The sequence below is a fragment of the Oncorhynchus kisutch genome, linkage group LG9, assembly GCF_002021735.2.
Source record: "Oncorhynchus kisutch isolate 150728-3 linkage group LG9, Okis_V2, whole genome shotgun sequence".
Taxonomy (NCBI): Eukaryota; Metazoa; Chordata; class Actinopteri; order Salmoniformes; family Salmonidae; genus Oncorhynchus; species Oncorhynchus kisutch.
The window spans coordinates 33,113,538-33,127,888 of NC_034182.2; the positions used below are offsets into that span (position 1 = coordinate 33,113,538).

General features: G+C 41.9%; 1 protein-coding gene across 1 annotated transcript; it reads left to right on the forward strand.

Annotated features, from left to right (window-relative positions):
- The first annotated feature begins 334 nt into the window (after positions 1 to 334).
- LOC109897079 (gamma-aminobutyric acid receptor-associated protein) lies at positions 335 to 8,557 on the forward strand. The gene is made up of 4 exons (XM_020491601.2): positions 335 to 1,026; positions 7,142 to 7,220; positions 7,320 to 7,438; positions 7,736 to 8,557. Exons 1-4 carry the CDS (start codon positions 937 to 939, stop codon positions 7,814 to 7,816), a joined length of 369 nt encoding a protein of 122 aa, XP_020347190.1. The 5' UTR covers positions 335 to 936; the 3' UTR covers positions 7,817 to 8,557.
- The last annotated feature ends 5,794 nt before the right edge of the window (positions 8,558 to 14,351 follow it).

Consider the following 14,351-nt stretch of genomic DNA (forward strand, 5'->3'; position numbering starts at 1 on the left):
CCTGTTGAAGTAGCAAGGCACGTCTACTCCTATCCAGGCTGGCTGCTGGAGGGCAAACACAATGCTGCTCTATGCTTTCCTTCTATTCAGGGACTGGCCTAAGAAAACAGTGCGTAACTCTAGCTGATCATTTGCTAATCAACTGCTAGCAGAAAACAGAACCAGCAGGGGCGTATTAAGTTCAGTTAACTAAAAACAAGTACAAAATAAGAAATTGCTCAAACTGGTATATAACCCCCCCCCCCTCCCCTCCCCTCCCCTCCCCCCCTCCCCTCCCCTCCTACATCAGCTGACATGACTGAAGCATATAATGACTTCACTTGTGTAACTGCCCACGCAAACTGCTACATGACACCCACCTTGAAGCTTAAGTGTGAATACAAACTATGGGAACATTGCGAGGAATTATTACAGCCCCACAATAACTTACTTCCAGCGCTGTCAAAATTAATAATTTATTTCAGACATTAATTTGGCAGTCTTGAATTCGCTTGCTGCCAATGACTGTTCGCCACGGAAACTGCAGTGGATGGGTCATATGACTAGGGCAACTGCCTCATCACAGCCGGTTGGACAAAATAAAGTAGTACTATTGAAGAAAAAAAATTGGGCAACTATGAAACAAAACCACTGCTAATTTGTTAATCATTACATTTCGATTAATTAATGAATATGACTAAACAATATCAACCTAACCACAAACAGTGTGTTTCTTTGCGGTCAACGTTCATATTTCCACAATCAATTTTAGCTGTGCGGCGTACAGACCTCCCTTTCGCGTCGTATGTTATGGTATCCCTCCGCCGCAGTCGCACTAGGAAAGAACCCGAACAAAACAGTAGCCCAACTAGCTAGCGTTGTCGACGAATTACTATTTGAGAAATCCCATTCGGATATTTCAGATATACCTACCGACAGCCTGTCATTCGTTTGACAATGAAGTTTCAATACAAAGAGGAGCACCCATTTGAGAAGAGACGGTCTGAGGGCGAGAAAATAAGGAAGAAGTATCCGGACAGGGTACCCGTAAGTAGATGCCTTCTTTGCTAGAAGCTAGCCTACTAGCTACAGTACCCTGGCTGGTTTACTTCTCAATATGGGTTACTTTGTAGAAAAAGTGTTGATGTTAGTGAGCCCAATTAAGACATAACTGACGTTCTATAATATCCCCATGTCATGTTTGGTTAGGTGAATGTTCACAACGACGCCAAAGAACAAGCTTACTAACTAACGTTGGCTAGTTGGGCAACAACAAATTGCTTCTAAAATGGGCCTAGCAAGCCACCCTACTTGACGGTCAAGTTGACGCAGTTTGGTTGAAAGACTTGAGGCATAGTTTCTACACTGAATGGGAATTTGTTTTACTAGCTATAGCAAGCTGTCAACTTATGTTATTTCATTACACACAGCTAACAATAACCATTTAATTGTAGCTATGTTTGTTTGAAGGTCCAATGCAGGCTATTTTTTATTTTTTTTGTAACCCTAACACATTTCTGGGTAACAATTGAGTACCTACTGTGATTGTTTTGAATTAAAATGGTCAAATAACTTCTAAGCAAAGAACAATTTTGCTAGGACTGTCTGGTAGGGGAAAGCGTATCTGTTATCAACAATAATAGTGACGTGTGGTTGCGACCTGCAATTAGGGGCGTTCCAGCATGTGGACATTTCTGCGTCTTCAGTTAGCTTCACATTCCAACTCGGGCATCATCTGTACTACGACGGTGGATATGGCTTGTAACGCTTCGATCACACCGACAGTATTTTGCGAAAAAATAGTATGCAGCAGCATCTGGATATGTATGCAAAAAAACAAAAACATTCACCTTCTGCCACCATTTCTGTCAAGCCGTCAAAGCATACAGTTTGACGCATACGTTCGATAAATTCCGCTGGAAGGCAAACGCAGCGTTTTATTGGAAATGTAATGTAATTCTGGTGTACCAAAATGCAATAACTGTCGGTGTGATCAAAGCATAACGCTTGGAACACACCGACCGCCTCATTGTGCAAAATAGTATGCGCCATCATCTGGATATGTATGCAACCGAAGTTCAACATTCACGTTCTGTTACCATTTCTGTCAAGCCGTCCACGCATACAGTTTGAGGCGTACTTTCGATAAATGCAACTGCCTCCTCAACGCAATGCTGCAAGGCAAACGCAGAGTTTTTAATTGGAAATTAATGTAATTCTGGTGTACCACAATGCAATGACGCTGTCGGTGTTCGAAGTGTAACACCTGCCGCGTGAACAGAACTGTGGGAAAACAGTGCCAGACAGGCGGGGGGCAAACGACACTGTCTACCGGTGTCCTAGCTGTCATTAGCTAGCTAGCTACCTATCCTGCCTGCAGTGTACTTGAAGTCCTACCTAGCTAGCATCAAGTGTCTTGGCCTGCCAAACAAACGCCCTCACTGTCGGTAACAGAACTGCGAGAAAATCGTTCCCGGCAGGGAAGGGCGAAGTACACTGTCTACCACTGCTAGCTAGTCACAGGTGTTGTCGCCCAGCCTCTTCTGTGGGGTTCAGGGCATAAAATTCATACCCGCCAAATTCGTCGGGTGATCAATTTGCAGGGCTCTACAGTGTAAGCATTATTCGCGAATAAAAAGTAAAAAGGCAAGTATGAGCACGTTAGTCTGGCACTGTTTTCAAAGTATTTATGTTTTGTTTTATAGCTGCTAATTGCTCAAATAAATACAAATCCTATGTCCCACCTTGCACAGCAACCATCAGAGGAGCTGTGTAAGATGACCGAAGTGCTTATTCATTTTTGGAGACGCTGCGCACCGGCATAAAAGTTCATATAATTTACAAAGTGAGACCGTGTCCTTGTTTTTCTTGGCAATATACATTGTTTTGTTCACAAGCTCTGTTTTTCCATAGTTAGAGTCTGCTGTTTCAACTGCGCATTTACTCCCTAGTCAGATCACAGATGTGTGACAGGGCTCGAGTGGCCCCGTTACCACGGTAACCTCCCGCCCTTAAAGGGGCAGCTGAACATTTTGATTAAGACCCGGGTCATTTTTCATTACTTTTTTTGCAGTATATCACATTACTTATTACTAATACATGTATTGTATTACAAACATTACAAAGCATGCTCATTTGTTTATTGGTGTAATTATGGCAGCAACAAAATATTGGCTAGTAAGACATCTGAGTGGCTAGTAGATATTTTATCTACCTGTCACAGTGGCTGGTGGACCAAAAAGTACAATTTAGACCCTGGTGGGGTTTATCGTCTGATGGTGTCCAATATTGACGCATTACCGCCACCTATTATACTAGTGTTCCCGCCTATGTACTGGAGTCCTAGCTTAAAAATTTATGAATAGGGGTTTCTGCAGATGAAGGAACGGCCTGAATTGTAGTCCTTTACGCTGTTATTGATAGAGTTTGGAACTCTATTATTGGTCGAACTAATTCACCGCCTGGTGATGTCACTAGGCAGGTCAAAACTCCATCCCACCAAAACATACACATTTCAGGTGGTCTTTTCAAACAGCTCTTACACTAAAAGGACATTATCATTATTTTCACAATTTCAGTATTATTCCAACCTTCTAGTGTGGAAATGTGTATATAAAACAGGGAAATCATGTTTTTCCACTGCACAGTGCCTTTAAAACAATAACTAGCTACCACGCTTGGGACTGTTTTCCAAAAGCAAGACCTCGTGACTTACAAATAGTCATTTACTTCCAAAGTAATACTTTGACAGGTTAATAGGTAGCTGTAAGAGTTACGGTGTGTGTGTTTTTTAAAGATGTTTTATTTAACTAGGCCAGTCGGTTAAGAACACATGTGTATTTACAATGACGGCCCGAGGAACAGTGGGTTTAACTGCCTTGTTCAGGGACAGAAGGACATATTTTTACCTTGTCAGCTCGGGGATTCGATCTAGCAACCTTTTGGTTACTGGCCCCAACACTATAACCACTTAGGCTACCTGCCGCCCCGATGTGTAATGTTAGCTACCCCAAATAGCCTAGAGCGGGTGTCAGTAAGCAGTTCAGTTGTTTATTTCACATTTAGGCCATCTATAGATGTATTGTTTTCAGTCTACACTGTGTCCCTTTAGTTATAAAACCACCTTTTTGTAAGAATGTCTTAGGCAGAAATGACAATAGGTTCCTATCCTTAATTTTCAGGGTTTGCTTAAAGCTGTAACAGTCTACTTTTTGGTCGACTGAATCGGTGGAATGTTATCAAATGCATGGTTTCCATTAGAGGTCGACCGATTAATCGGAATGGCCGATTTTAATTAGAGCCGATTTCAAGTTTTCATAACAATCGGAAATCTGTATTTTTGGACACAGATTTGGCTGATAAAAAAATAATAAAAAATAATAGTAAAAAACATTTGTTAATATATATTTTTTTACACATTTATTTAATCTTTATTTAACTAGGCAAGTCAGTTAAGAACACATTCTTATTTTCAATGACTGCCTAGGAACGGTGGATTAACTGCCTTGTTCAGGGGCAGAACGACGGATTTTCACCTTGTCAGCTCGGGGGATCCAATATTGCAACCTTACAGTTAACTAGTCCAACTTGCACTCCATGAGGAGACTGCCTGTTACGTGAATGCAGTAAGCCAAGGTAAGTTGCTAGCTAGCATTAAATCAATCATAATCACTAGTTAACTACACATGGTTGATATTACTAGTTTATCTAGCGTGTCCTGCGTTGCATATAATCGATGCGTATCGTTGCTCCAATGTGTACCTAACCATGAACATCAATGCCTTTCTTAAAATCAATACATATAAGTATAGATTTTTAAACCTGCTTATTTTGCTATAAGAAATCCAGGTTAACAGGCAATATTAACCAGGTGAAATTGTGTCACTTCTCTTGCGTTCAATGCACGCAGAGTCAGTCTATATGCAACAGTTTGGGCCGCCTAATTTGCCAGAATTTTACGTAATTACGACAACATTGAAGGTTGTGCAATGTAACAGGAATATTTAGGCTAATGGATGCCACCCCTTAGATAAAATACGTAACGGTTCCGTATTTCACTGAAAGAATAAACGTCTTGTATTCGAGATGATAGTTTCCGGATTTGACCGTAGTATTTCTGTGTGTTATTATACTATAACTAAGTCTATGATTTGATAGAGCAGTCTGACTGAGCGGTGGTAGGCAGCAGCAGGCTCGTACGCATTCATTCAAACAGCACTTTTGTGCGTTTTGCCAGCAGCTCTTCGTTGTACATCAAGCATTGCGCTGTTTGACTTCATGCCTATCAACTCCAGAGATTAAGGTCGTGTAAACGATGTGAAAAGGCTAGCTAGTTAGCGGAGTGTGCGCTATTAGCGTTTCAAATGTCACTCGCTCTGAGACTTGGAGTGGTTGTTCACCTTGCTCTGCATGGGTAACACTGCTTCGAGGGTGGCTGTTGTCGTTGTGTTCCTGGTTCAAGCCCAGGGAGGAGCGAGGAGAGGGACGAAAGCGATACTGTTACACTGGCAATAAAGTGCCTAGAATATCCAATAGTTAGGAATTATAGGACTATTTCATTAACTACAACCTAAAACTTCTTGCCTGGGAATATTGAAGACCCATGTTAAAAGGAACCACCAGCTTTCATATGTTCTCATGTTCTGAGCAAGGAACTGAAACTTTAGCTTTCTTACATGGCACATATTGCACTTTTACTTCTCCAACACTTTGTTTTTGCATTATTTAAACCAAATTGAACGTTATTTATTTGAGGCTAAATTGATTTTATTGATGTATTATATTAAGTTAAAATAAGTGTTCATTCAGTGTTGTTGTAATTGTCATTATTACAAATAAATTGTAAAAAATTGGCCGTTTAAATAAATAAATAAAAAATTAATCGGTATCGGCTTTTTTTGGTCCTCCAATAATCGGTATCAGCGTTGGAAACTAGGGGTCGACCGATTATGATTTTTCATGTGTTAATGCCATTCCATTAGCACTGTTGCGGCCATTAATATGAGCCATCTTCCCCTCAGCAGCCTCCACTGATCTCTGGGCTATCCAAACCTGTGTCTGGAGAGTGACAGTCCTGTGCGTTTTCACTCCAACCCTAATCTAGCACACCTGATTCTAATAATGAACTGAATCGGGTTAGTTATAACTGTGGTTGGAGTGAAAACCAAGAGGGTGTAGCTCTCCAGGAACAGGGTTGGAAAACCCTGGTGTAAACAATCTGCAGAAAGACTCAGTGTAGGTTTTATGCACTGAATACAGGCCTTGTTGTTTTTCTGGGAGATTTGGGTCTTCATTCAATCCGCATCGCTGAACTTCACATTTCAATCATGCTGTAAAAATGAAGGCAATGTTCTTGCTTTAGCGGAGACTGCGTTCCCGGTAAACACTGCATGTGTCGGCTCAATCTGAAATTACTTTTACATTTCTATCGGTGACTCTAACGCTTCAGTTTTGCAGGTTGAATAGATCCCGTGGTTGTATTTCAGGCCCCCCAACTAAATAATCCTGTGTTGTGGGTATTTGCTACGAGTGCTGTGTGGAAAACCAACTTGTCCGCTACACATCAGCAAAATAGACATCTGCACTGTGTGTGACACAACCACAGGTTAAGATGGCATAACTGGCCTTTTTGACCACGTCTTTTTGTTTATCGAGCTTGACCAGAGGAAGAAGCGACGCGAGCTGTTTCCCTCTGCCCATAATCTGTCCAATATGTTCCTATTGGCTTATTTTGGACCTCAGCTTGTCGCTTGCCTTACTGCCTTTGGTACAACAACTCCTGTTGTTAGTGCGGCGACATGCATATCTCGTCACTATATGCAGATCTCTGGCTTGACACAGCAGTAGAATCCAAATGCAGAAGCATTTAATAATCCCATGTCAGTGTGCCATAATGGTTTCTGAAAATCACCTCGCACGATGGAGTTTCAGTGGGTCTGAGACTTATTTTATCACATCCCCTTTCCTCAAAATGTGAAGAAAACAAGCTTGAATAGTGCAATCGTATGTGACCAAGTTAATTTACCAGTAAGTGGAAATGTATGTAAGAGATATGAATGTAACAAAGTCTAGGTAATTATTATTTTGGAACTTTACATTTTTGGACACAGCCACACAATATTAAGGCCTTTCTAAATGTTTTTTTTTCGCCTTCTAATTGTAGGTAATTGTGGAAAAAGCCCCCAAAGCAAGGATAGGAGATCTGGACAAGAAGAAATACCTTGTGCCCTCTGACCTCACAGGTAGGTAACCAGTTATTATGGTTATGTGCCATCCATGTACCACTTCTATACCACTCTCTTCAGAACTTTAATAGTTAAATTAATTTCTCTCTACTACAGTGGGCCAGTTCTACTTCCTCATCCGAAAACGAATCCACCTGCGGGCCGAGGACGCCCTGTTCTTCTTTGTAAACAACGTCATTCCTCCCACCTCAGCCACCATGGGCCTTCTATACCAGGTATGATTCCTCCCCGCTCCCTTCAAACGCTTTTCTGCTGCTTTTCCTCCGCACACTGACTCGGTACCTGTACCCCCTGTATATAGCCCTGTTATTATTTTATTGTGTTTATTTAGTAAATATTTTCTAAACTCTTCTTGAACTGCACTGTTGGTTAAGTAAGCACTTCACGTTAAAGTCTACACTTGTTGTATTTGGTGCATGTGACAACGTTTGGATTGGGGATGCCTTTCAGGGAAGCCTCCCCCTCTGTTTTGTCAACTCATACCAACACCTCTTTATTGCTCTCTCTTTCAGGAGCACCATGAAGAGGACTTTTTCCTCTACATTGCCTACAGTGATGAGAGTGTCTATGGAGACAGCCAAACGGAAGTCTAAACCCCTCCCTCCTTCGTCACCCAAGTCTTCTCCCCCAAACCTCCCTTATATCCATTGAAATGCTATATCCAGCTCAGCAGCCTAGTTCCCCGAGCAAAAACGTCAGATGCACTTTCCCTCCCCCTCATCCATCCATTTTTACCTCTTTAATAATCTTCGCACAGTCTGAATTTTATTTGCCTCCGGGTCTCAGAGATGGGGATTTCGGTTGAATGGTCCCGTGGCCAGTTTTCATAGTGCTTTAATCATGCTGAAACGGATAGAGGAGAGATGCCATTTTGAAATGAGTGTTAGAATTAGACCATATTACCAGTCATTATAAAGATACGTGGAAAATAAAATGTAAACTTTGGATGTAGCGTGATAGGTTAAATTCTGCTCCATTTGGCAATGATAAAATGTCATGTTTACTAATGTATTAGCGCTGGTAAGATACTCTGACGACGTAGTGTATTTGACGTCTGACTGAGTAGAATAGAATTCCGACTAAACCATCTTCCGCCTGTCTCCGCTTTCAGTGGTTTAAAAAAATCTATTATTTGGATTGATTACTATTATGATTCTTTATTATTGTACTTGTAATTTTTAGATGGCTTAATTTCTGAAAAGTATTGTGAAGCTCAGTGCAATTTTACTTTTTAAAAGTTTTGTTCTACTTTAAAAAAGTTAGAACTCGGTATAGCTGTTACTGGCACTCTCCACTCGTGATAAAATGTGCTGAAAAGCCAACTTTGTTTCCTGTCTTTTCGTTACTGTCTTTTTTTTTTTTGCCTTACAGTAGAGATATGCAGGACAAGTATGTGAACATATGGAAAGTTTCCGCAACCATAATCTTGAAAGTGGAGAACACACATTTCTCTCTTTTATTTAGGCTATTCTCCTGTTTACACCTGAGCTTTCAAAATGGAATCCGTTTGATCACTACACCACAGACTGCACTCACTGTGGAGACATCCAATCCCATCATCACATAGTGTAGGGAAGACGAGACAGAAAGTAGTATTAATCTTGCTATTGACCCAAGATTGAGTAGTGCTGAGGTAGTTTCCTCACCTTCACTGTCAGATGGGTTTAGTTTGGTATCAGTCTAGGTTGAAGATGGAAAAAGGTTAAGACAACAGAATTCTAATACCCCATAACACTTTGCAACAATGGGACCAGCTATGCTAGTTAGCAGCAGCCAATTAACTTGTTTATTTTGTAACGCTGCCACATTGAATTATTAAGTTGTCCAAACCTGCATATTTTTGACATATATTATACAGTACCAGTCAAAAGTTTGGACACCTACTCATTCAAGGGTTTTTCTTTATTCTTACTATTTTCTACATTGTAGAATAATAGTGAAGACAAACTATTAAATAACACATATGGAATCATTTAACCAAAAAAGTGTTAAAACAAACCAACATATATATTTTAGATTCAAAGTTGCCTCCCTTTGCCTTGATGACAGCTTTGCATTCTCTTGACATTCTCTCAACCAGCTTCACCTGCAATGCTTTTCCAACAGTCTTGAAGGAGTTCCCACATATGCTGAGCACTTGTTGGCTGCTTTTCCTTCACTCTGCGGCCCAACTCATCCCAACCATCTCAATTGGGTTGAGATCAACCCAAATAAGCCCTCACACAGCCTGGAGGTGTGTTGGGTCATTGTCCTGTTGAAAAACAAATGACAGTCCCACTAAGCGCAAACCAGATGGGATGGAGTATCGCTGCAGAAGGCTGTGGTAGCCATGCTGGTTAAGTGTTGCTTGAATTCTAAATAAATCACCAGCAGTGTCACCAGCAAAGCACCCCCACATCATTACACCACCTCCCCAATGCTTCAAGGTGGGAACCACATGCAGAGAACATTCGTTCACCTATTCTGTGTTTCACAAAGACAGCAGTTGGAACCAAAGTTCTCAAATTTGGACTCATCAGACCAAAGGACAGATTTCCACCAGTCTAATGTCCATTGCTTGTGTTTCTTGGCCCAAGCAAGTCTTCTTATTGGTGTCCTTTAGTAGTGGTTTCTTTGCATCAATTTGACCTCATGAAGGCCTGATTCACGCAGTCTCTGAACAGTTGAGATGTCTGTTACTTGAACACTGAAGTGTTTATTTGGGCTACAAGTTCTGTGTCTGGTAACTCTAATGAACTTAGCCTCTGCAGCAGAGGTAGCTCTGGGTCTTCCTTTCCTGTGGCAGTCCTCATGAGAGAGTTTCATCATAGAGCTTGATGGTTTTTGCGACTGCACTTGAAACGTTGAAAGTTCTTGAAATTTTCCGGATTGACTGACCTTCATGTCTTAGTTTTGGACTGTAATTTCTCTTTGCTTATTCGAGCTGTTCTTGCCATAATATGGACTTGGTCTTTTACCAAATAGGGTTATCTTCAATATACCGCCCCTACCTTGTCACAACACAACTGATTGTCTCAAATGGAATAAGAAGGAAAGAAATTCCATAAATGAACTGTTAAGACACCTGTTAATTGAAATGCATTCCGGTGACTACCACATGAAGCTGGTTGAGAGAATGCCAAGCATGTGCAAAGCTGTCATCAAGGTGGTTACTTTGAAGAATCTCAAATATAAAATGTGATTTAACACTTTTTTGGTTACTACATTTTTTTATTTAACCTTTTATTTTACTAGGCAAGTTAAGAACACATTCTTATTTACAATGATGGCCTACCGGGGAACAGTGGATTAACTGCCTTGTTCAGGGGCAGAATGACATATTTTTACCTCGTCAGCTCTGGGATTCGATCCAGCAACCTTTCGGTTACTGGCCCAACACTATAACCAATAGGCTACCTGCCACCCCTACATGATTCCATATGTGTTATTTCATTGTAGTTTTGATGTCTTAACTTATTTTTCTACGATGTCGAAAATAAACTCAGCAGCAAAATAGATGTCCCTTATTCAGGACCCTGTCTTTCAAAGATAATTCGTAAAAATCCAAATAACTTCACTGATATTCATTGTTAAAGGGTTTAAACACTGTTTTCCATGCTTGTTCAACGAACCATAAACAATTCATGAACATGCACCTGTGAACGGTCATTAAGATGCTAACAGCTTACAGACGGTAGGCAATTAAGGTCACAGTTTCTACTGACTCTGAAAAACACCAAAAGAAAGATGTCCAGGTTGCCTGCTCGTCTGCATGAATGTGCATTAGGCATTAGGCATGAGGACTACAGATGTTGCCAGGGCAATAAATTGCAATGTCCGTACTGTGAGACACCTAAGACAGAGCTACAGGGAGACAGGATGGACAGCTGATCGTCCTCGCAGTGGCAGACCACGTGTAACAACACCTGCACAGGATCGGTACTTCTGAACATCACACCTGCGGGACAGGTACAGGATGGCAACAACTGCCAGAGTTACACCAGGAACGCACAATCCCTCCATCAGTGCTCAGACTGTCCGCAATAGGCTGAGAGAGGCTGGACAGAGGACTTGTAGGCCTGTTGTAAGGCAGGTCCTCACCAGACATCACCAGCAACAACGCTGCACAAACCGTCACTGGACCAGACACGACTAGCAAAAAGTGCTCTTCTCTGACGAGTCACGTATTTGTCTCACCAGGGATGATGGTCGGATTTCCGTTGATCGTCGAAGGAATGAGTGTTACACCGAGGCCTGTACTCTGGAACGGGATCGATTTGGAGGTGGAGGGTCCGTCATGGTCTGGGGCAGTGTGTCACAGCATCATCGGACTGAGCTTGTCATTGCAGGCAATCTCAACGCTGTGCCTTACAGAGAAGTCATCCTTCTCCCTCATGTGGTACCCTTCCTGACATGACCTTCCAGCATGACAATGCCACCTGCCATACTGATCATTCTGTGTGTGATTTCCTGCAAGACAGAAATGTCAGTGTTCTGCCATGGCCAGCGAAGAGCCCGGATCTCAATCACATTGAGCACGCCTGGAACCTGTTTGATCGAAGGGTGAGGGCTGGGGCCATTCCCCCCAGAAATGTCCGGGAACTTGCAGGTGCCTTGGTGGAAGAGTGGGGTAACATCTCACAGCAAGAACTGGCAAATCTGGTGAAGTCCATGAGGAGGAGATGCACTGCAGTACTTAATGCAGCTGGTGGCCACACCAGATACTGGCTGTTACTTTTTTGACCCCCCCTTTGTTCAGGGACACATTATTCCATATCTGTTAGTCACATGTCTGTGGAACTTGTTCAGTTGTTGAATCTTCTGTTCATACAAATATTTGCACGTTAAGTTTGCTGAAAATAAAGTCAGTTGACAGTGAGAGGACGTTTCTTCTTTTGCACAAGTTTAGTAAAAATAAAGAAAAACTCTTGAATGAGTTGGTGTGTCCAAAATTTGGCTAGTACTGTATATACAAAAGTATTTGGACACCCCATCAAATTAGTGGATCTGACAGGTGTATAAAATCAAGCACACCGCCATGCAATCTCCATAGACAAACATTGACAGTAGAATGGTCCGTACTGAAGAGCTCAATTACTTTCATTGCAGCACCGTCATAGGACGCCACCTTTCTGTAGCACATAACAATCGTCTGTTCTCGGTTGCAACACTCATTTCCGAGTTCCAAACTGCGTCTGAAAGCAATGTCAGCACAATACGTGTTTGTCAGGATTTTTGTGCGCGGCCAAGCAGCCGCGCTAAGCCTAAGATTACCATGCGTAATTCCAAGTGTCGGCTGGAGCGGTGTAAAGCTCGCCGCCATTGGTGCTCCCCAGTGGCGCAGAGGTCTAAGGCATGGCATCTCAGTGCTAGAGGCGTCAATACAGACGCCCTGGTTCGAATCCAGGCTGTATCACACCCGGCCGTGATTGGGAGTCCCATAGGGCGGCGCACAATTGGCCCAGCATCGTCTAGGTTTAGCCGGTGTAGGAAGTAATTGTAAAAAATAATTTGATCTTAACTGACTTGCCTAGTTAAATAAAGTTTCAATAGAAATATATATATATTAAATTGGACTCTAGAGCAGTGGAAACGCGTTCTCTGGAGTGATAAATCACGCATCACCATCTGGCAGTGCGACAGACAAATCTGGGTTTGGTGGATGCTAGGAAAACGCTATCTGTCCCAATGATTAATGCCAACTGTAAGGGAATAATGGTCTGGGGCTGTTTTTCATGGTTCGTACTAGGCCCCTTAGTTCCAGTAAAGAGAAATCTTAATGCTACAGCATACAATGACATTCTAGACGATTTTGTGCTTCCAACTTTGTGGCAACAGTTTAGGGAAGGTCCTTTGCTGTTTCAGCATGACAATGCACCTGTGCACAAAGCGAGATCCATACAGAAATGGTTTGTCTAGATCAGTGTGGAAGAACTTGCCTGTGAGGAATGAACCCCTTGAAGGAATGGAAATTACTACTATGAACAACCTGTATATACATTATTAAAATAAATTACTTTAAAGGGTTATTCACCATTAGAGTCTAAATCATCTATACCAGGGATCATCAACTTGATTCAGCCGTGGGATAATGCTTTTTCTTGAGTGGATGGTAAGGAAGCCAGAACATAACTATAAATAATTTGTTGACTGCAAATTTACCCAAACAGATATATTTAACTTAAACATAATTTCAAACCTTGCGTACCATCACATACAGTGGGGCAAAAACGTATTTAGTCAGCCACCAATTGTGCAAGTTCTCCCACTTAAAAAGATGAGAGAGACCTGTAACTTTCATCATAGGTACACTTCAACTATGACAGACAAAACGAGGGAAAAAAATCCAGAAAATCACATCGTAGGATTTTTTATGAATTTATTTGCAAATTATGGTGGAAAATTAGTATTTGGTCACCTACAAACAAGCAAGATTTCTGGCTCTCACAGACCTGTAACTTCTTCTTTAAGAGGCTCCTCTGTCCTCCACTCGTTACCTGTATTAATGGCACCTGTTTGAACTTGTTATCAGTATAAAAGACACCTGTCCACAACCTCAAACAGTCACACTCCAAACTCCACTATGGCCAAGACCAAAGAGCTGTCAAAGGACACCAGAAACAAAATGGTAGACCTGCACCAGGCTGGGAAGACTGAATCTGCAATAGGTAAGCAGCTTGGTTTGAAGAAATCAACTGTGGGAGAAATTATTAGGAAATGGAAGACATACAAGACCACTGATAATCTCCCTCGATCTGGGGCTCCACGCAAGATCTCACCCCTTGGGGTCAAAATGATCACAAGAACGGTGAGCAAAAATCCCAGAACCACGCAGGGGGACCTAGTGAATGACCTGCAGAGAGCTGGGACCAAAGTAACAAAGCCTACCATCAGTAACACACTACGCTGCCAGGGACTCAAATACTGCAGTGCCATACGGGTCCAGACCGTCTGAAGTTTGCTAGAGAGAATTGGGATGATCCAGAAGAAGATTGGGAGAATGTCATACGGTCAGATGAAACCAAAATATAACTTTTTGGTAAAAACTCAACTGGTTGTGTTTGGAGGACAAAGAATGCTGAGTTGCATCCAAAGAACACCATACCTGAAGCATTGGGGTGGAAACATCATGCTTTGGGGCTGTTTTTC